This window comes from Misgurnus anguillicaudatus, chromosome 21 (assembly GCF_027580225.2).
Source record: "Misgurnus anguillicaudatus chromosome 21, ASM2758022v2, whole genome shotgun sequence".
Taxonomy (NCBI): Eukaryota; Metazoa; Chordata; class Actinopteri; order Cypriniformes; family Cobitidae; genus Misgurnus; species Misgurnus anguillicaudatus.
This window is the reverse complement of record NC_073357.2, coordinates 45,072,909-45,092,830: the sequence shown is the minus strand read 5'-3', so window position 1 is coordinate 45,092,830 and position 19,922 is coordinate 45,072,909. Positions and strand designations below refer to the sequence as shown.

The window sequence follows — 19,922 nt, the reverse complement described above, 5'->3', positions numbered from 1 at the left end:
GGAAAACTTCCTAATGTCAAGTTTCAAATGAATTTGCGCTTCGCATGTTATCGCTGTGTGTCGCGGCCCGTCTCTTTCAATGACGTTAATCTGCTTGTCATACACAAATGAGTACCATCCACGCCAATAACTGACGAGAGAAGGATAACGTGAACTCCACTGCTTCGTTCTCATTGGTAGTCGCTCCCGAAATTCGCTCGATATTTGCATAAAGTTAAACTTTTCTCAACTTTCTCGCGTCACTGGACACGCCCATACGATCGCCAACGGTCACTTTCGCTCGTGCCGCCGGAAATCGCCAGGTTTCCATTGAAATGAATGAGATCGCGTCGCTTTGCTACTGCTGGTCGCTGGCTGTCTGAATGGGGGGTAGGTGAGTGACACAAACACACTTAAGTTACGTGAAAACAGTGTCATAAATGAATATAAACATTCGCGTAAAATAGGTCTTCATACAATCTATGCCATCTAGTTTGGTTGTTAACAATAGCTAAGTTTAACCCATCTTGCGTTCGATCTCGACAACACGGTAAATCAATTATCGTTAATGTTGTTTTCTCACTAAGAAACTTTACATTTAACTAAAATCAACACTAATAAAATCCCTACCTAGGTTGTGGTAGGGGTTGGCCATATTGCCACCTTTTTCAGTATCAAACCGTGAGGAAGCCCGCTTGATATTGTACCAGGTTAAAAAAACTATCCGCAGTGAAATGGCCAGAGTAAACGTACAGCTTTAGATTGAATTGCTCCGGTATTTGGTTGTGCCTGGAACATAACATTTATAGGCTATCCATGTTCTGCCATTTACGTCCTTGCTTGTTTCTTTTCAATACCTGCAAAACTTATGACGATTCTGCTGTTTACAGCTGGCCAAGAACATGGCAGGGGGGCGTATACATCTAGACTGTTACGTCACTGTCGGTGTTATGTTGAGATTGGCCTGTATGCAAGAGATTTACATAAGAATGAGGAAACATATTTGAGACTCGTGATTTGTCATTATACACAGATATGTCTAATCATTCATAGATACACTAGATGTCGCCCATTGGACCGAATGCGTCAACTAAAGCTGCCATCCTGAAACAGGGGAATCCCGCATCAGCGTCATTGTGGCAATGGTGTAACGGAAGTAAAATCACCATAAATTGTCATGAATGCGATTTTCTTGGTTTTCTTTTGGGTAGTTTCAACAGTCAGACATGTATTTAGCATTGAGTCCAGGAAAAAATTAAAGTTTTGAAATTTTGAAAATTTACTTTTCTAACTGTAATGCATAGTGCTAGTAGCCCTAACATACGCAACACAAAAGTCCATGAATTCGGAGTACAGGCGGAGATAGCAGCTTTACCCAGATACTTCCTATGACATGACCCCTGTTCTAAGATGGCGGCGGTTTTGACGCATGCTCAGAACCCCAAAGCGACATCTAGTGTAAATATCTATGTCTAATCATTCAGCTATCAAGATGTTTTTTGGCCATTTCAGTAGTGAATATACATCTGTCTTGTCATTCTAAGTTCTGTTTAATTTTATGTAAAAAAAAAAATGAGTAAGTGGGGGGCTTTCAAATATTGTTGTGGGCAACTAGGGGGCCTTGAAGTGAAAAGGGTTGGGAACCACTGAGCTAGACCATCAGAAGTGGCCTAAAAGAGTCTATTCAGTCACAGGGCAGTTCATTCCTTCCACTTCACTCAATTAAACAAACATTATTGCATGTCATTTTGTTATGATTACTATTTACTCAGTACTCATTCAAAAAACACGTCTCTAGATGTGGTCAGGTGAGGCTAAACATTTTTCTTTCCATTACCTGTGTACTCGGAATAACATCTCCGAGTACAAACACTGAACTGCTCAGACTTCTAGCCGACACACAAATCAATCCTGTGTTAAAGATGTTTTATGGCATGTTTGTTTATTGGCAAGTTGCTGAAATACAATTTCTGAGACATTAAATTCAGCTAAAGACATTACTGGCAAAACTTAAGGTAGCACAAAGACAGTCTCGCCTGAAACATTTCCTCATGAACATGTAGGAGATCACGTTCTCAATGCAAGATGAGATTGTTCTTGTATGCCACAGACAGTACTTGTATTTGTTTGAAGAGCTGGATAGGCAATATACGAAAAACGTATGTCTGCAGTTTATGCTGCATTCGTCATTTCAGCTGTGTCACAAAATTAAAGCTGCTGTGCATAAGGAGAGCTCCCTGCCATTGGGATGAAAGAGGCACAGCCTCTTATACATTTTTGAGAAGACAAAAGCAAAGTAAGCAGTCCCAACAAAAACAGGTTAGTAAATGCGAAATATTCACAAGGCACTTGTCATTGATAGTTCTATCTGAACTAAAAACATTGAACTATAGCTGTTAGCTTATCATTTTGGTTCCCATATAGTACTATGCACTGCACAGTCTTGGGCAACACAGATAACATGTAACAAACAAGTACATTTTCATGGTTGGATTTACATTCAAAATTTGACTGGACTTGGCCACCTAGACCTAGATCTGATGTTAATATGGCTTTTGAGACCAAAGAAAGATGGACATCTCCAGTTAAAGATGGATGTATTGTGATTCGTGTTGTGAGAAATCAATAAATAGATTCACATTATGCTATCCAACTCAGACAACAAATAAATGACATCGTTGTGCAAGTGTTCATAATCTGCCTGGTTAGAAATAAATAAGTTTTTTTGTAAACGTCATTTATGGCTATAAACTTCTCTTAAAAATCTATAGATGAAAACATTTCACATTTCATCACCACATCTATAAGTCATACATGTATTCAAATATTTGTTTACTAGCACATAAAGACAAAAAGGACTTCTGTCCTTATCAATAGAGGATAGACTGGGCTAACCAAGCTCTTGGCTCAACATCTTTAAATGCCATTAAACTTTATTCAATTGATAAACCTTCAGCAAATATATTCACAGACATCTGTTGGTCTTTGATGCTTTGGTCTCTGATATTTTACTGCATTAATAAAGTAGATCACTTTATCAAGTTGAAAGGCCAGTAACTAATATATGGTGATCTACTGTGTATATACAAAAGGGGCACTTTCTAATCATAAATGTATGCTTGATAATTCAGGGTCTTGGAAAATAAATATAAAACTTGAATCTCTAACTCTTCAAATCCACTTAGAGATGTGTCTCCAATGTTGTAGTATTAGCTTTATGTGGGTGATGAACAGTAGTTTTCGTTTGCAGTCTTGTGTTGACTTCTATAAAAACACAAAGGAAACAACAACATATAGTAATAAAGTTTAAATAGGCCTACAATATCGCAAAGCGCTTAATATAGTCCAGGTAAGGATGTTTAACAAACATTTATTCTATAGATTGGCTAGCTTTCAAATGGCTCATGGTAACTTACTGGCTATGCATTTCACTTGAGGCTTCTCCCACTGTCCATCTGCCATACAGCGGATCACAGGCAGGTGGCGCTGTGTAAAGTTTTCACCGCATTGGTACCTAATAATGGAATTCACTTGATAACGATCTTTCTTGTTTCCAAACATCCTGGCATTCTCCACTTTGGGAGGTTGATCACATGTTACTGTAATAGAAGAATCAGTCATCAATTGAAATGAATAGAATTGAAACTCAATCACAGTCCTTAAAGGACAAGTTCGGTATTAAACTTAAAGCCCTGTTTTCAGATTGTTTATGATGAAATAGAACGATTTTGACTGAAATTTGGACATATGATGTTGTCCCGAGAATTTTCGGGTGTTTGTTCTATCACCTCCCGCCTCTAGAATGGCTGTATAAGTGCACTGGAACAATCCTTCCTAAAATGCATTAAACTTTCGTTCACAAAGACGTGGAACTCACCGATTGGTCAGGGGTGTTCACTGATATGCTCACACAATAATCGCTGCAAAAGATGCTTTCCAACGGGTTTTATCATAGTTTTTATCCAACTCCATTGACTTGATGTGCTGTGAGGTACGGTATTACTCCACGCCGAGAACGTTGTCTGTATTCGTGCAATTGGCAAAGGCGGATTATCGCCACCAACTGGGCTGGAGTGTCTATTATTCAAGCTCTCAATTGAAGTATGTTCGGTTGTGAGGCGTTTGGAAAAATAGTAGGGATCGGCACGACTACTTGACTGCTCAAGTACTCGAACGTGGCATCGATGATCGATCACGAAAACGATGATCATGTGGGTTTGTTTATTTATTTGTTTATTGTGAATATGGTGGCATTGGATGTCTGGTTAGCGTTACAAGCGCATGTGGTAGTAAAGACTGCCGTCAAAAGTTCAATGGGTTATCAACTCACATTTAAACGTATGTCAAGAGATACCAGAGAGCAATACGAGCATTAACATTACATCTTGACTGAGAACAGGTAAGTGGACGACACGACACAGCTAATCGCTAAAATGATAGCAAAAGACTTAAAGCTGCTTAATGTTATGAAGCTTGTGCTTTGACTGGACGTGTTTAAAAGCGCGCTGTTTATGATGCACATCCACAAAGGGAGTTAAACTTTCTGTAACTTAGTTGAAAACTTAGTTGAAGTCTTGCATTTTATGCAGATAGATGCACGTTGTACATTTTTGTTGTATAAGGCTTAATATTATGTAGAGTGCGTCATATAGAAAGCGCTTCGGTTTGTGTTTATTAACCCTTTAGTTTCACTTTTCACTTCATCACGCAGCTATTCCTGTAAGAGGTTTCTGTTAAAACATTTAATTCATTAATAATCTAGTATGTGGTCATTGTTCTGTCATAGTTTCTTCAAAAGTAAGTTTTATTTGAGTGTTGTTAATTTAAAAAAAATATATTTTCACCATGACAACGAATGCTAAAACTACTGTTGGAAAGCATCTTTTGCAGCGATATTTGTGTGAGGATATCAGTGAACACCCCTGACCACTCGGTGAGTTTTACGTCTTTGTAAACGAAAGTTTAATGCATTTTAGGAAGGATTGTTCCTGTGCACCTATACAGCCATTCTAGAGGTGAGAGGTGATAGAACAAACACCCGAAAATTATCGGGGCAGCATCACACGTCCAAACTTCAGCCAAAACCGTTCTATTTCATCATAAACAATCTAAAAACAGGGCTCCAAGTGCAAAACACCGAACTTATCCTTTAAAGGGACATTCCACTTTTTTTGAAAAAAAATGCTAATTTTCCAGCTCCCCTAGAGTTAAACATTTGATTCTTACTGTTTTGAAATCCATTCAGCTGATCACCGGGTCTGGCGCTAGCACTTTTAGCATAGCTTAGCACAATTAATTGAATCAGATATAGGAACTATACTCTTAAACTGGCGTAATAATCAGTGACTTTGCTGATGTAACATGGCTGCAGCTGGCTATGCTAAAAGTGCTAGCGCTAGACCCGGAGATCAGCTGAATGGATGTGTTTAAAGTGATAGTTCACCCAAAAATTAACATTCTGTCATTTACTAACTTGTATCAATTTATTTGTTCTGCTGAGCACAAAGGAAGATATTTTGAGCAATGTTTGTAACCAAACAGTTTTGGGGCACCATTGACTTCCATAGTATTTTTTATTTCTATTATGGAAGTCAGTGGTGCTCCTGCTTGATCACAAATATCTTCCTTTGAGTTCAGCAGTACAAAAAATATTAAGGTTTGAATAGGGTGGCCATTCGTGCCAGTTCCGCCGGACACGTCCCGAACATGTTTTCGGGTGCGTTCTCTGGAAGTCGCGTTGCTCGACCGCGTACGTCATCGAGGTTCTCACATTTCAGTTAAAATACATTAGAAAATTTTGATTTATTTCTTTTAAGACAAACAATCATTGTAGTTTCATTCTTACCTGAAATGTAATGGTTGCTTTTCTGAAATTAAACTAGAAATATTAAACCTTGATGACGTATGTGGTCGACCAACGCAACTTCCGGAGAACGAACCCGAAAACATGTTCGGGACGTGTCCGGCGGAACTGGCACGAATGGCCACCCTAGGTTTAAAATAGCTTGAAAGCAAATAAATAATGACAGAATTTTCATCACTTTAACACTGATGGCATTCATTACCTGGGCCTGTTTTGCATGTAAAGGGTAGGTGGTAGTTGCATGGCACATCATTCCATTGGCCATTTTCATGCCAGGTCATCACAACACAGTCCTCGCCAGATTTGAAATAATTGTCAGGCTGGTTAGGCCTCCAGTTCTCATATTGCTAATCAGACAATAGAGAAAAATCAAGCATTGCAGCTGTATTATCAGAATCACAATATCTCAGCAAGGTCGCCTGAGTGAGCCAGACTTACCAGCGGGGTCCCATCTGACCAGTGGAAGTCATGTTTTATAGTTCTATCACTCAATCCAATCCACTGATAGTCTTGTGCATATGCTGTCACAGGAAGAAAGTGATTACTTATACTTAGAAAAGCACCACAGCGCTTCAATTGATAAACACATAAACGGCACTCACAGTTAATGAAGGCTTGTTCCTCTGGAGTGATTATGCTAACTAGGTGAGCGTTAAGACCTCGACAACGCTTCTCGGCGTCCAGCCAGGTCTCTCTTTTTGAAAAGTGCAGGTAACAGTTGCCCTGAAACTTAACCCAGCCTTCTTCACAGCTGTGAACATCTGCAGCAACATCAGGTACCACATTTAACCAAAGCTTTACCAAAATGCATCTTAGTCCACCACTATTTGAATCAAAAAGATGACTACTCAAATAAGAGCAAAACCCTTTGTACATGCAAATAAAAAAATATATGAGAAATATACGAAGAGCTCAGATGAAAAAGTCGCTAAACGTTTCCTCTGTCAAAAATTAGATATAATATTAACAGAATGCTCTTGGCACGTAGTATGTATACATCAAATATTTTCGCTTTAAATTTAAAAAATCTTGGCCTCAGGCCATTTAGAAATATCGGTTTGTTGGCAGAATCCGTTAAATGCACTATGATTATTTCCCAGCAAAATCCTGCATGAAGAAAGAATTTGATGGATGGAAGTTTTTTACGTGGTTAAAGGAGGTTTACTGAATATATTAGGATATTTCTGAATTTTTGAGTATTTAATTCAGAAAGGACAGTGAAGAGTGACTGGAGACTCTTGCATGTACTGAGAGGGTTTTGCAGCAAAAGTCAAATTTTGTAAATACCAATTAAATGACTAAAGTGACATTTGTGAAAATAAGGCATTTTAATTACTGACTAATAGGGGTGGTTTCCAGGACAGGGATTATCTTAAGCCAGGACTAGGCCTTAGTTTAATTAGAAAATATAACTAGTTTTAACAAACATGCCTTACTAAAAACATTACATACACTGATGTATTTTAAGATATGTCAGTGCAAGTTGTTTTCAGTTTGGACAGCTCTTACATTTATTTTAGTCTAGGACTAGTCTAATCCCTGTCTGGGAAACCGCCCCATAGTGTTTGCATTGCCATTGAAGTAAAATTACTGAACATAAACATAAGAGCCTGATAATCATTTACAAAAAACATGTCAGAAGCACTTAGAGAGTTTGGCAAGTTTATAGAGAGTTTATATGATGGAATTTGCTTGAGGGATTGTGGTCACTTTATCTTTCATCGCTTTAAGCAAATGGCTTGTACGTGAAAACAGTATTAAAGAAGTCATCTTTAACAAATAAAGTATTTTTTCACAACCCCAAGTATTCCAATATACTAACCAAAGAATTGCATATAGAGCAAGCATCCCAAAGAAAATAAACAATTATCATTACTGTTTCTAAGATATTTATGGACTCTGGTCATATGGAAAATATTAACTGGACTGTTTTCGTTTTACCTCATTTTAGTTTACTAAATGGTTGAGGTTATTTCACGGTTGTATTTTCCATTCAGGTGTTTACATACCTGTAAATGTGCCTTACCACGCCTGAATGACACAACGGTTCAAAGGGCTGGGTAAAAGTTTTTAAAAACAAAAATAAACCTCTCCGATCTCCACCAGACAAAAACATACACACAGGGACAAGAAAAAGTATTTAAACCCCTGGTTTTCTACAGTGATTTGCCACAAAATGTGATCCGATCCTCATCCAGGCCACAACCTTAGACACACACAATGTGCATGACAACACACAAATAATTCTTGTTTCTTGTGTTTTTCTAAAAAACACCCATTAAACATTCACAGTGCTGGAGGAAAATGTAAGTGAACCCATAGACTAATTACTTTAATGAAAGCTAATTTGTGTCAGAAGCTGGCAAACTGGAGTCCAATTAATAAAATTTGTTTAAATGTGTGGTTTAGTGCAACTTTGATTGATTAAAAGATACTCAAACATTTTACGATTGCTGTCCTTAAGAAGCATCAACTCTTTTGAACATCAACTCTTATGAACCATGCCTCTCTAAAGATATCAAAACAAGAGTTGTTCCACTCCATAAGGCTAAAAAGGGATACAAAACAATCCATTAATCTACAGTTAGACAAATTGTCTATAAATGGAGACAGATTAATACTGTAGCTACCCTTTCTCGAGGTAGAGAAAAATGATGACTCCTAAGGCACAACGCAGAATACCAACATAAAGTAAAGAAGAACCCACGAATAACAGCTAAAGGCTTGAAGACATCATTGGAACTGGCACACATCTCTAACATATGTAAGTCTTTGAACAGTGTCTATGGCAGAACACCACAGAGGAAGCTGCTGCTCTCACAAAAAATATTGCTGTGAGCCTGAAGTTTACAAAAGACTTGGCAAACCCCAGTGCTACTGGGAAAATATTTATGGACTGATGAAACAAAAGTTGAATTGTTCAGGAAAAATACTATGGCGCAAAAAGGGCACAACAGTAAGCATCATCCCAACCGTATAGTATGGTGGAGGGAACATCATGATTTGGGTATGCGTTGCTGCCTTCGGCCCTGGACCACTTGTCATCTTCATGGGGAAAATGACTTCTCAAATTTAACAAAATATCCTACAGGATAATGACAGGGTGGCTACAGCAGGGCAAGCATCGAAGGAAATCCACTACTGACTGGCTTAAAAAAACAAAATGCACCATTTGGAGTGGCCTAGTCAAACCCCAGACCTTAACCTGTGGAATGACCTCAAGAGAGCGGTTCACACCAGACATCCTACAAATGTGTCTCAGCTGAACCAGTTTTGTAAAGGGGAATGGGTAAAAATTCCTTCTGAATGATGTGCAGATCTACTGAAAGTGCTAGCTTGAAACAGTTACTGCCAAAGTAGGTTCAACAAGCTATTAAATCCAAGGGTTTACTTACATTTTCCTCCAGCACTGTGAATGTTTAATGGGTGTTTTTCAAAAAAATACACAAGAAACATAACTATTTGTATGTTGTCAGCTTATACACATTGTGTTTGTCTATTGTCGTGACTCGTGACCTAGATGAAGACCAGATCACACTTTATGGCAAATCACAGCAGAAAACCAATTTATTCCTAGGGGTTCAGATACTTTTTCTTGCCACTGTAGAAAAATATGTGCAGATGTGTGCATCTGAAGATGCCCCTCCCACCACAACATCATCAAGAGTTTTGTGTCACTTTTACGGTTGTTTTTGAAAGACAGTTTAGCTGAAGCAGAATTAGCTAAAGCAGGCCTCGTACCAATCTCACAGCGGTCTCCTTCGTAGCTGGGCAGACATAAACATTTGAAAGTGTCCTTCACTTCCACACAGGTGGCTCCATTGGCACAAGGGTTTGAATGACAAACATCAACCTCTGCAAATAAAGGTTTAGCAATTAAGACTGACTATGAAGATGCCTAAAGGTAGAGCAGGCTTAGCAGAAAGCATCACTGAATCAGAACTCCTGCTTCAACATATTTTTTGTAAAGTACCGGTACACATCTTTAAAAGGTGACAAGCTGGGAAGACACGCTCAGTTTTAGTGATTTCATTCATGAAGATGCTGTCTTCCCTTACAAAAATTAACCATGGTTTTACTACAGTTAAAACCAAAAAAACATGGTTACTGTAGTAAAACCATGGTAACCACAAAATAACCATGGTTTTGACAACCATAGTTTTAAAAAACCATAGTTAAACCATGGTTAGTGTAGTAAAAACATGGTTTTGCTTATAGTAATCAATTCACCAATAAAACCATGGTTAATTTTCGTAAGGGTTGGGTAGAGTAAAGGACAGATCAGTGATATTTGTGTTACTGTAAGAGTGCTGACCCAGGATCGGCTTTTATATCTCCCATATCCCTATGACTGATAAGCACTCTTACAGTCCCAGAAACAATGAAGCAGAATTTTAGAGTTCAGATTCATATGAAGAGGGGTGAGGAGTATGAGCATGTACCAGGTGTTAGCAGGTGTGCTGTTTATACCAGACTGCAGCAAAGGCACAGCTGAACAAAAACAACACAGGTGAACAGTCACTGACATGACATTTTGGACACAAGAGCTCTGTAAGACGAACATTACGGTAACCACACACATTCATGCCAAACAATCTGTAAAACTGTGAGAATACGAATCAGGCACAAGCAAACTGAACAGGAGTTATTTACAAACAAATGCAAACAGTGGAACAGACAGAGACAATCGTTTGATTAATTTCGGTACAAAAACAGTAGTGGGACTACTTTGGTTTGTTAATGACAGTCATCAGTACAAATATGATAATGGATATAACTTATCAAATTCAGTCTGACTCACCAAATTGGCACTCGTCTCCATGTAGTCCTGGTGGGCACTGACAGATGCCCAACCCATCATGTACTGAACATGACCCAGCTCCACATGGGTTTGGGTCACATGGGTTAACAGAAGCTGCTATGGCATTTGAAAGAGAATCAGAGAAAGACATGAAACCATGTTAGGACCATCACTAAACGTGAAAGGGTTTAGTTGAAAACCTAGAAAAGATGCTTTATGAAACAAGTTTCACAGGTAGCTGTATGCAGCTCACAAGGTTTTGGAACAGAGCTTTTATCACCTAGTAAGTAAAACTAGGAGATTTGTGTATTTTAACATTAACCAACGTACTATGAAACAGAAACCTTACCATTCACAGTAGGTTCTTCAGTGAAGGAAGGGGTCTGTATTGAGATGCCAGGCTCTGTGGTTGAAGGAAAAGTTACAGAACTAACATGGTCAGGTTTACCGATGATCCCTGCTGGTTCTGGATATGGTATAGCAAGTCCTGCAGTATCACTGTACAGAACTGATGGCTCTTCAATGGATAGTTCAGCAGGAGAAACCTCACTTGAGATTACTGAGATATTTAATGTCCCAACAGTGACTGGGATCAGTTCATCTCGTCCACTAGCAAATACAGTTAGGTCATCTCCACTCCCTGATGACAGTCTGTCAGTCCCGCTATACTCCACTTCTCCACTTCCCATCTCCATGCTTTCGAAGGGCTTGTTGGAGAGTTCTGTAATCACACCACTGATGAACATGGTGATATCTCCACTGCCTGATTCCTCCGATCTTTCTCCAGATTCGATAGCATAACTTCCAGAGGTAAATCCACTCCCCTCACCAGATCCAAATAACAAAATCCCAGAAGCTTCCTGGTTATACGGTTGCTCTGTGAGATCAGTAAATCCTGAGCCAAGATATGTCAGACCGGGAAATGCTGAGCCACTCCCCGACCCACTCATTCCAGAGAAATCCCCTCTCATCCCAGACCCTGAGATATGTCCTGATCCACTGAAATCTACTTGGCTTCCACTAAACTCCTGTTCTGCCAAAGATGGAGCAGTAGACATTTTGCCCCACTGACTATCCAACAGGATGACATCAATTTGATCAACTAATGAATTGTCACTGGATCCTCCAGAGATAAAAGTTCCAGATGACAAATCAATGAATCCTGAGGACTCCTCTATGACACCTGATCCTGAGGAGGTACCGGATATGTCTCCACTTTCACTGATCTCACCCGAGCTGCCGGAAAAGTCTGAGGTAGATCCACTTTCTTCAGCGCTATACCCCGACCCACTGCCAGATCCGGATCCAGAGAAGTTCACATCAAAAAGGCCTGAGGTTTGACCTGTGAGGGTGAGGAGATCTCCTTTCCCAACCTCCTGGGGTCTCCCTGAAGCTGATCCATCTCCAGACAAAAATCTACCACTTCCTGAGAAGGTCACAAGGATAGTTGAGCCATCATCGCTAAGACCTGACCCTGAAACATCCCCACTGAATCCAGATCCTGGCAGATTCCCAACTGAACCAGGTGACCCACTTCCACTCAGCTGATCCCCACTTCCACTCGGCTGTTCCCCACTTCCACTCGGCTGTTCCCCACTTCCACTCCGCTGATCTCCACTTCCACTCAGCTGATCCCCACTTCCACTCGGCTGATCCCCACTTCCACTCGGCTGATCCCCACTTCCACTCTGCTGATCCCCACTTCCACTTGGCTGATCCCCACTTCCACTTGGCTGATCCCCACTTCCACTCCCTGACATATCGATATCAGATCCAGAAGGTCCCTCAGAGATGGAAGAAGTGTTCAGTGTACCTACTGAAAAAAACAGAAATAAGTAAGAATTTAAGGCATTAATTTGGCATTGACCAAAACAAAATCCTTATGAACAATGGTGAGTGTAATAAAATGGGTCCAATGTATCTTAAGATAAAATGAATTACCAGGATTGAGAAGATTAGGGAAAGACTCCACGCTAACTATTTCTTCATCCGTCAATGTTGTGTTTAGCTCACTTTCATTTAGAGACAAATTTTGTTTCACTATATATAAAAAGAAAATCACATATAATGAACACTTACAACATACACTAACTTTGGTATACATTAAACATGTCACAACAGTAAATGCATTGCATGCTTTCCATATTATATCTGTAATCTAATGCTATATTTACCCTTAAGGCAATAGGCATCCAATTTGGTGCTCAGGTCAGGAAAGCCTGTTTGGTTGGGAAACATGTAAACTGTAAAAACTCCAACCTTTCCTCCACCACAATTCTCCTGGGGTTTATTGATGGCGTAACGTACACTGCGATCAAGAAGCCAGCCTTTACGGCACATATCAAAGCCTTGCTTCCAGGCTGCATACAGGTCTCCTGTGGAGGCCAGGGACGCATTCTGACCCTGGCAGTAGGTCACAGCTTCATCGTAAGTGAATCCATCGAACGAACTTGCATGAAATATTTCCCCTGCAAGAGCCCACAAGTGTGAGTATTATTTTACAAACTCTCTTATGTTCGGGCTAAACAAAACAATTTTAAGAAAGCTGTTAAATTTACTGTAAACCGCTTACCTCTTTGTTTGTCCACATAGCAGTACACATCATAACGTTCGTCAGCAGGACGCACTCCATAAGATCTCACACCAGGAAAATGCTCCAAGTCACCAGAACATCTTTCACGTGGGGACACAATGGGATATCTGCATAATCATTTGCAAATATATTTACAACAGAATGAGTTAAATAATGTAAAGAACAGTTTGTGACAATATAACCTTGATGTTTGTAATATTGACTGAGTAAGGTCATATCAAAGATTGAAATCAATCATCAGTATTATGAGACTTTAGCCGTGATTTTACCTGACAGTCTGATCCATGAGCCAGCCAGCATCACACTGATGGAAACCGGCTTCATAGGCCGACTGAAGCTGTTGGGGGGTGGCAATGACCGCACCGATGCTCTGACACGCGAGCTGAGCTTCCAAAAAGTTAAAAGCATAACGAGTGGAGCTTGATCGGTAATGGAACAGCACCCCTATGCAGAAAATAACCAACAGATTTATGCCTACTTATTCTTCAAAATGCAAACATTTAAAAGGTCTTCAGAACATTCAAGTCAATTTACTTATTGATAAAAATGTTCAGTGTTCAGTGACCTGCTTCCAAAATTCCCAGTATCCCAAACACAATCCTACACTGAAACACGTATTGATCATTGAAAGTTAACTCTTACAAAATGTAACCTTGACTGTGAAAATTAACTGAGTAAGGCTATGTCAAAGATTAAAATCAGTGAGTAATATTTGGAAATGTGATACACATTAACATGCTCTACCTGTGTCGGACATGCCAGCTTCTGTTTCAGTCATGTTGAAAAATTCTGTCTCAAGATCGGTGGGTCTGGGAGGCGGCAAAAGGGGCGCCATTTCATCTATACTAGGGTATGGTGGAACATCACTGGTGGTCACTGAGGGCTTATGCGTTACAACCAACCCCTGCACTTCACTTTCAGTAGAGGTGGGCTTTAAAAAGATATGGGGGCTATCTGTGATTGTGTTTACGCTCAGTACTCCATTGCCTGATTCTGGAAACATCTCGGAAAAGTCTGGACTCTCCTCATCCTTTTCTAAAGAAAAGAAACAAACATTATACAATTGTCAGTAAACGGAACAATTTCTAATCAAATACTACTAAGTGAATAATTGTGGATCTACAAAGATAAAATCATTACAAATATAGAATCTTGAGAAAAAGCGTGTGGATACAGAATCAAATTGAATAGTGAGGTTAACAGATTTTTGTACCAGAGTAGCAAAAAGCATCATAGCGGGAGTCTGGTAAGGGGTAGCCAGTCTGATTTGGAAACCGATAAACGGTGCGCACTCCCAGCAGGCCACCCCCACACTGCGGTCGAGCGATGTTGATGGGGTAGCGGACACTCCTGTCAGCCAACCAGCCTGCGTTACAAACATCCATACCGCTCTTCCAGGCCAGGTACAGCTGTCCTGTGGTAGCTAACCTGGCATCCCGCTTTTTACATTCAGCTTCAGCCTCTTCAAATGTGAACTTGATTGAGGAAGTAGTGTGAAAAACTCTTCCTGTAAAGCACAATGGAACATTTTAAGTGTTCCAGCATTTTCCAAAGAAGATGCTAAATGTTTGGATCTTAAAAGTGTAACTTAAACAAACCCGTCATTTTCTGAGTAAAGCAGTACACGTCATACGTCTCATTCACATCTCTCACTCCATATGTCCTCACTCCTGGAAATTCATACTTGTCCCCGTAGCAAGGCTCTCTTGGATTGTGAATAGGGTACCTTTGTTTCAGAATAAATAAATGATGTCACTCAATGTCCATTACATTTTCAAAGTAAACAGCGCATGAACTGAATGTTTACTGTTAGCATACAGGAGTAGGTTAACTGACCTAACGGTCTGATCTGCAAGCCAGCCTGCATCGCACTGATGGAAGCCCTCATCATAAGCCGCCTGTAGTTGCTCTGGAGTGGCGATCACGGCACTGTTTTGAATACAAGCTGCCTTGGCCTTCTCAAAGGTCAGAGTGTATCGTGTGGTGATTGCACGATAGTGAAAAACAATACCTACGAAAAAGATTTACACAAATAAAATCATAAAATACGATAAATGTTTTTGCTTCAATGCTGTCACTTATGGATAAAATCAGTATCAGTACCTTGAACTTGGAGATGAACAATATCGTGATCGTCCTCTATGCCATTCACAACCTCACAGCGATACACTCCTGAGTCACTGGAATGGAGCTCTGTGATCTTGATGCTGGCATCTGTGGGTGTTACAGGGTATCCCAATAATGTGACTCTATCTAAATACCGTTTGTTCAGATCTACAATGCCCCCAGATGCAACTAAAATGGTTGTGGTCTTGTCTTTGGTGACCAGACTCCATTTGATCCGATGAGACAAAGGGGCAATGGTAGGGGCACCGGGGTCATTGACGGTGTTGTCCTGGAAGTGGCAGGGCAGAATTAATGTGTCACCCATCAGAGGCTGGAGAGGAAGCTCAATGGGTATGCTGACATCCAGTGTGCTTTCAGGCTCTGTATGAACATACACAGGCATGAGAAATTTTATACCAATAACGCAATATTTGGCCCTGGTTTTACAGACAATGCTCAAGGCTAGTCCTACAATAAAATACATGTTTGAGCTGTCTCAACTGAAAATAACTGAAAATACACCCAAGAAACGTCTTTTTCTAAGGCATGTTTATAATTTATGCTTAAACATCTTGATTTAACTAAGCCCTAGACCTCGCTGTAGCTAATCCTTGTCTGTGAAACCAGGCCTTGATAGTCCAGTAGCTTAACTGTTAGTGCATGGTATTAGCAATGCCACAGTTATGGGTTTAATTCATAGGGAATGCACAGACTGATAAAAAGTGTACAAATGCATAAACATAATGCAAACAGAAAGACTGCAAGATTAATACACATGAATACTAAAACAATCTAATATGTTAGGTATGAAATTAATACACACCAGTGTAAACATAATCATCAAAAGGCATCGTGGCTGAGGAGACCAAGAAGCACATACTCAAAAAGAGCAAGAACGTGGCCATAGTTCACCTAGTTCAAAATTAAAAGAAAAGTTATCATCATTATGTTGCAAACACATAAAACAACAACATATACATTCAGCATGCATTCTCAGTGAGAAGAAAACTCATATTATGTTTTCTGCTTCAAAGGTTATTTTGACAGCATATACTTTCAAATCAAATGTGGATTTCCAAATTCAAAACAAAAGTTTGATGCCAATAAGAAGTTTTTGAGATCAACATATAATTTTCAATTCCCAAAAATACCGCAGGGACATTACAGTTCTCGTGACAGTGTAAGCTACTTCTATGTTTCCAGATTGGGAATAACATAATTAATTACTGAATGCCTGCCATGCATTTCAGGAATCTACAGTGTTTTTTGGGTGGGTTGGGGAGGGGGGTTGGCTCACTTGACAAATATACAAAGTTTATAAATCTTTGCCCGTGTCGTCCACTTTTAGAAGTTATGTTATATTTATGTCTTGCTCCAGAGCATGCAAGTGGTTCTTTTAAAGCAAAGAGTCACTTATTCATAGCTGGGAAAACGTCTCTAAGTGCTTTTTATACACTACTCCATTTAAAGTTTTACATGCATAAGAATATCATGCACATACACTTAACTATGTTGTTTTATATAATGCAAATTAAACCAATTAAGCTATCTGGAAAATACACACCATGCTTTTCTACTATGTGAAGAATTCTGTTCTTGTTTAGAGAGTAAGCTAGGAAATGACAGATACGATAAAATCAGTTGCCAAATTTGGTGTCAGGGGAAAGATGTTGAATGGCTTATGTGTTGGTCTCATTTTCTTCCATTTAAGTCCTTTTAGGTTTAATGTTTCTCCCGGCTATATTAAGCTGAACAGCATTCTGATAGCATAAGAGCATACAAGTCTGAGTCATGGAAGCAAATAATAACCACTGCCCAGAAAAGAACACTAAAAGTTTATTGCTTTTGTTCAACACAACTGCATGCCGATTAGGCAGATCCAGTACAAGGCTTAAAATGGGCTGACCCCATTAAAAGTCACTTTAGAACAGGGGTTTCCAAACTGTGTATCACGACCCATTTGTGGGTCGCACAGTGGGATAAAGTGGGTGCCGCAAAGACGCTTAGCTACAATGATTTTGATGCGATATACTAGTTATATTGATACTGCAATTAAACTTACATTTCATTTATAAAAAAAAGGGAAAAAAGTGTGTTTTCCTTATATTCACATTAAAAGATATGCTGGTGGATCCTGATACTGATTATACCTATCTAAATGGGTCGCAAACTGACAGGTTTGGAAACCCCTGCTTTAGATTAGCCAGTGGTAACTCTTAACAGTAAAAAGTAACACAAGGACAATGTGAATGACAACTGGTTAAATAACACACTGTAAACAATACTTTGCTGATGAGTTGTTATAACTACAGGTGAGTTGTTATAACTTATAAAATTAAGTTGACTTTTGTTGTGACAACTCATCTCTGTTGACATGACTTGTAAATCTGTGTTGATTTAACAAATAATTTTAAGGCAGCAAAGCATTTTTACAGTGTATGTATATTTAAGGCCTGGCGATATCCAAACTCTGTCACAGCAATACAATACATTATAAACCATTGTATTTATGCCTTTGGCAGACACTTTTATCCAAGGCGACAAACAGTGTAAGGCATACATTTTTTTATAAGTATGTGTCGTCTGGGTTTGAACCCATGACCTTTTGCGCTGCAAGCGCATTGCTCTAACACTGAGCTATACACAAAAACACTTTGAAATGTTCCTCAGAATTCTCATGGTGATGCCAAGATCCTGTTAGATTATCAGCGAACGTACTTGATAAATGTATAAAAACAGTTGTTCACAAAGAGCTTGACAGATTTTTTTTTAAACTGTAAATGTTAATGCCTTCCATTCATAATATTATCATACCACTATTACACAACAGTCTAAAAAGAATTGATCTGCATAAAATATGTATTGTGGATGTCTGATGCAGGTTAATGTAGTAGACCTGTGCTACTGTTTCCTTGAAAGGTAAAACACATGAAAGCTATAGGTCACTAAGCCGCAGGGTAAAGTAAAAATTCCTGCATATGAAAACAATAACAGCAAATTTAAATATCAAACACTAACAAGAGAGCTAAACAGTTCATGGGTTTAGTCCTGAGGGAACATACTTACAAAAACTGTATAGACAATGCACTGTAAGTTGATTTGAACACAAGATTTACAATTCAATTCAATGGTTCAATGAAATAAAATCTCTTATAAAATAAAATAATTAAAAATCGATTTTTGTATTACAACATACAGCTATTTTTTTAAACTATAGACCAAAGCTCCAGGACTTGATTCATGATTCCAGTTAGTCATCATAATCCAGACTGCTCAAGCTAAAAGTTACAAACTTACTTAAATATGGTATTATTAAAATTTAATTCAAAATACAACGAGTATTGATTCATAATGTTTCCTTTAGAAAAAAACTATAACTTGTTTCAAATTACAAAACCACATGCACTTACTGTATTTCAAAATCAAGCAGCAAAGATGCTGTCACAGCACTCACCTGTACAGACCAGTACAACCACAGCAAAATGCACTTTATTACCTGTTATGAGCACCTAAAACACTTGTAGTCCTTCTCGATTGTTTAGTTTTCCACGCCACTCAATCCAAAACCGTAATAAAGGTTTCGTCTGTGCTGTCAGGTTCACCGGTGGCTCTAGCAGGAGAATGAAAAGCAGAAAGAAACCTTTCTGAGAGAGGAAACACGTTTAACTGTACGAGAGGTGGAGAAAGAGAGGTGGAGAAAAAGCGCACATGAAATTTCCTCGTATGATGTAATTTGGATAAATATGAGTCTCCAAAACATTTGTGGCTATACGTGCGCAATTCCTGGCGATGTTTATGGTTAACGGTTGTCTTATTCATAAGCCAAAATAAAACATATTGCACAATGAAAGTATTTAGGCTATAGTTAGCTGAAATAGCCTAGTTAGGCTAAACTATAATTTTATTCAAATGTAACGTTTTAATTATTAATATCGTAATTTTAATTAAATATTGATTAAAAATGTTTTTTTTTAGGAAATAATTTTGGTACAATTTTGCCATAATAAAACAATCACTCGCTGATATCTTGCAGAAGTTTGCTGAAAACAAATAATATCCATGTTAACTCAGCATTAACAGCATTTAACATTAATTAATAAAAAAAATTATGATCGCCTAGAGGTCGCAAATATGTTCAGTGGCAAATTATTTGTATAGTGGCTCGGAAATTGTGCAGATAAAATTTTCGTTTCATTCTCGTTTTTTATTAATGCTAAACAACGTAATTTTGCCTATATTCATTTAACGTCGCGGTTTGACACTTTTGAATGCTGATTTAAATGCTGTGGCTCTTTTCCGCAAGCATCCATCATATTCATTAGTGTGCAGGACTATGCGCGTCAAGCAACACAGGGCTTCATTCAGGAACCTGGCCCCTCCCGTTGTTCCTCTCAAACTTTCCTTACCGAGAAACATGACAACGACCTATTGAAGAGAGTCGCTATCCTAAATTAAAAAAAAAAGTCAAGTCAAGGAATAAACTACCCAATAGAAACATGTGTCAAGAGTTCTAAAAATATTTTGCATCATACAAGTTTATAAATGCACCATGCATTCAAATCTCACTTGGATCTCATATA

At 38.8% G+C, this 19,922-nt stretch overlaps 1 protein-coding gene across 6 annotated transcripts; it reads right to left on the bottom strand.

The window, feature by feature from the left end:
• Positions 1-1,897: 1,897 nt before the first annotated feature.
• Positions 1,898-19,377, bottom strand: acana (aggrecan a). Of its 6 annotated transcripts, none has more exons than XM_073859219.1 (19): positions 18,839-19,360; positions 16,166-16,254; positions 15,340-15,723; positions 15,073-15,247; positions 14,835-14,962; positions 14,450-14,743; positions 13,981-14,271; positions 13,506-13,680; positions 13,216-13,343; positions 12,818-13,111; positions 12,585-12,683; positions 10,993-12,456; positions 10,644-10,760; positions 9,584-9,697; positions 6,445-6,603; positions 6,281-6,363; positions 6,045-6,189; positions 3,396-3,578; positions 1,898-3,243 (listed from the first exon to the last, which is right to left on the bottom strand). In XM_073859219.1, the coding sequence occupies exons 2-19, from the start codon at positions 16,245-16,247 to the stop codon at positions 3,161-3,163; spliced, it is 4,398 nt and encodes a 1,465-aa protein (XP_073715320.1). In that variant the 5' UTR covers positions 16,248-16,254; positions 18,839-19,360; the 3' UTR covers positions 1,898-3,160. The 6 variants fall into 6 exon arrangements, with proteins under 6 accessions (XP_073715320.1, XP_055064865.2, XP_073715319.1 ...); XM_055208890.2 differs by having other exon boundaries at positions 10,644-10,757; positions 10,993-12,459; positions 18,839-19,358; XM_073859218.1 differs by having other exon boundaries at positions 10,993-12,459; positions 18,839-19,355.
• Positions 19,378-19,922: the final 545 nt, after the last annotated feature.

Bases quoted from the DNA above. Each gene is read 5' to 3' on its own strand.
- acana (XM_073859218.1), bottom strand. From the start codon at position 16,247: ATGGCCACGTTCTTGCTCTTTTTGAGTATGTGCTTCTTGGTCTCCTCA. The intron at 6,190-6,280 runs GTAAGTCTGGCT...TTGTCTGATTAG, and splicing joins GGTCAGATGGGACCCCGCTG to CAATATGAGAACTGGAGGCC. The intron at 3,244-3,395 runs GTAAGTTACCAT...GTGTTTTTATAG, and splicing joins TCAAGTGAAATGCATAGCCA to AAGTCAACACAAGACTGCAA.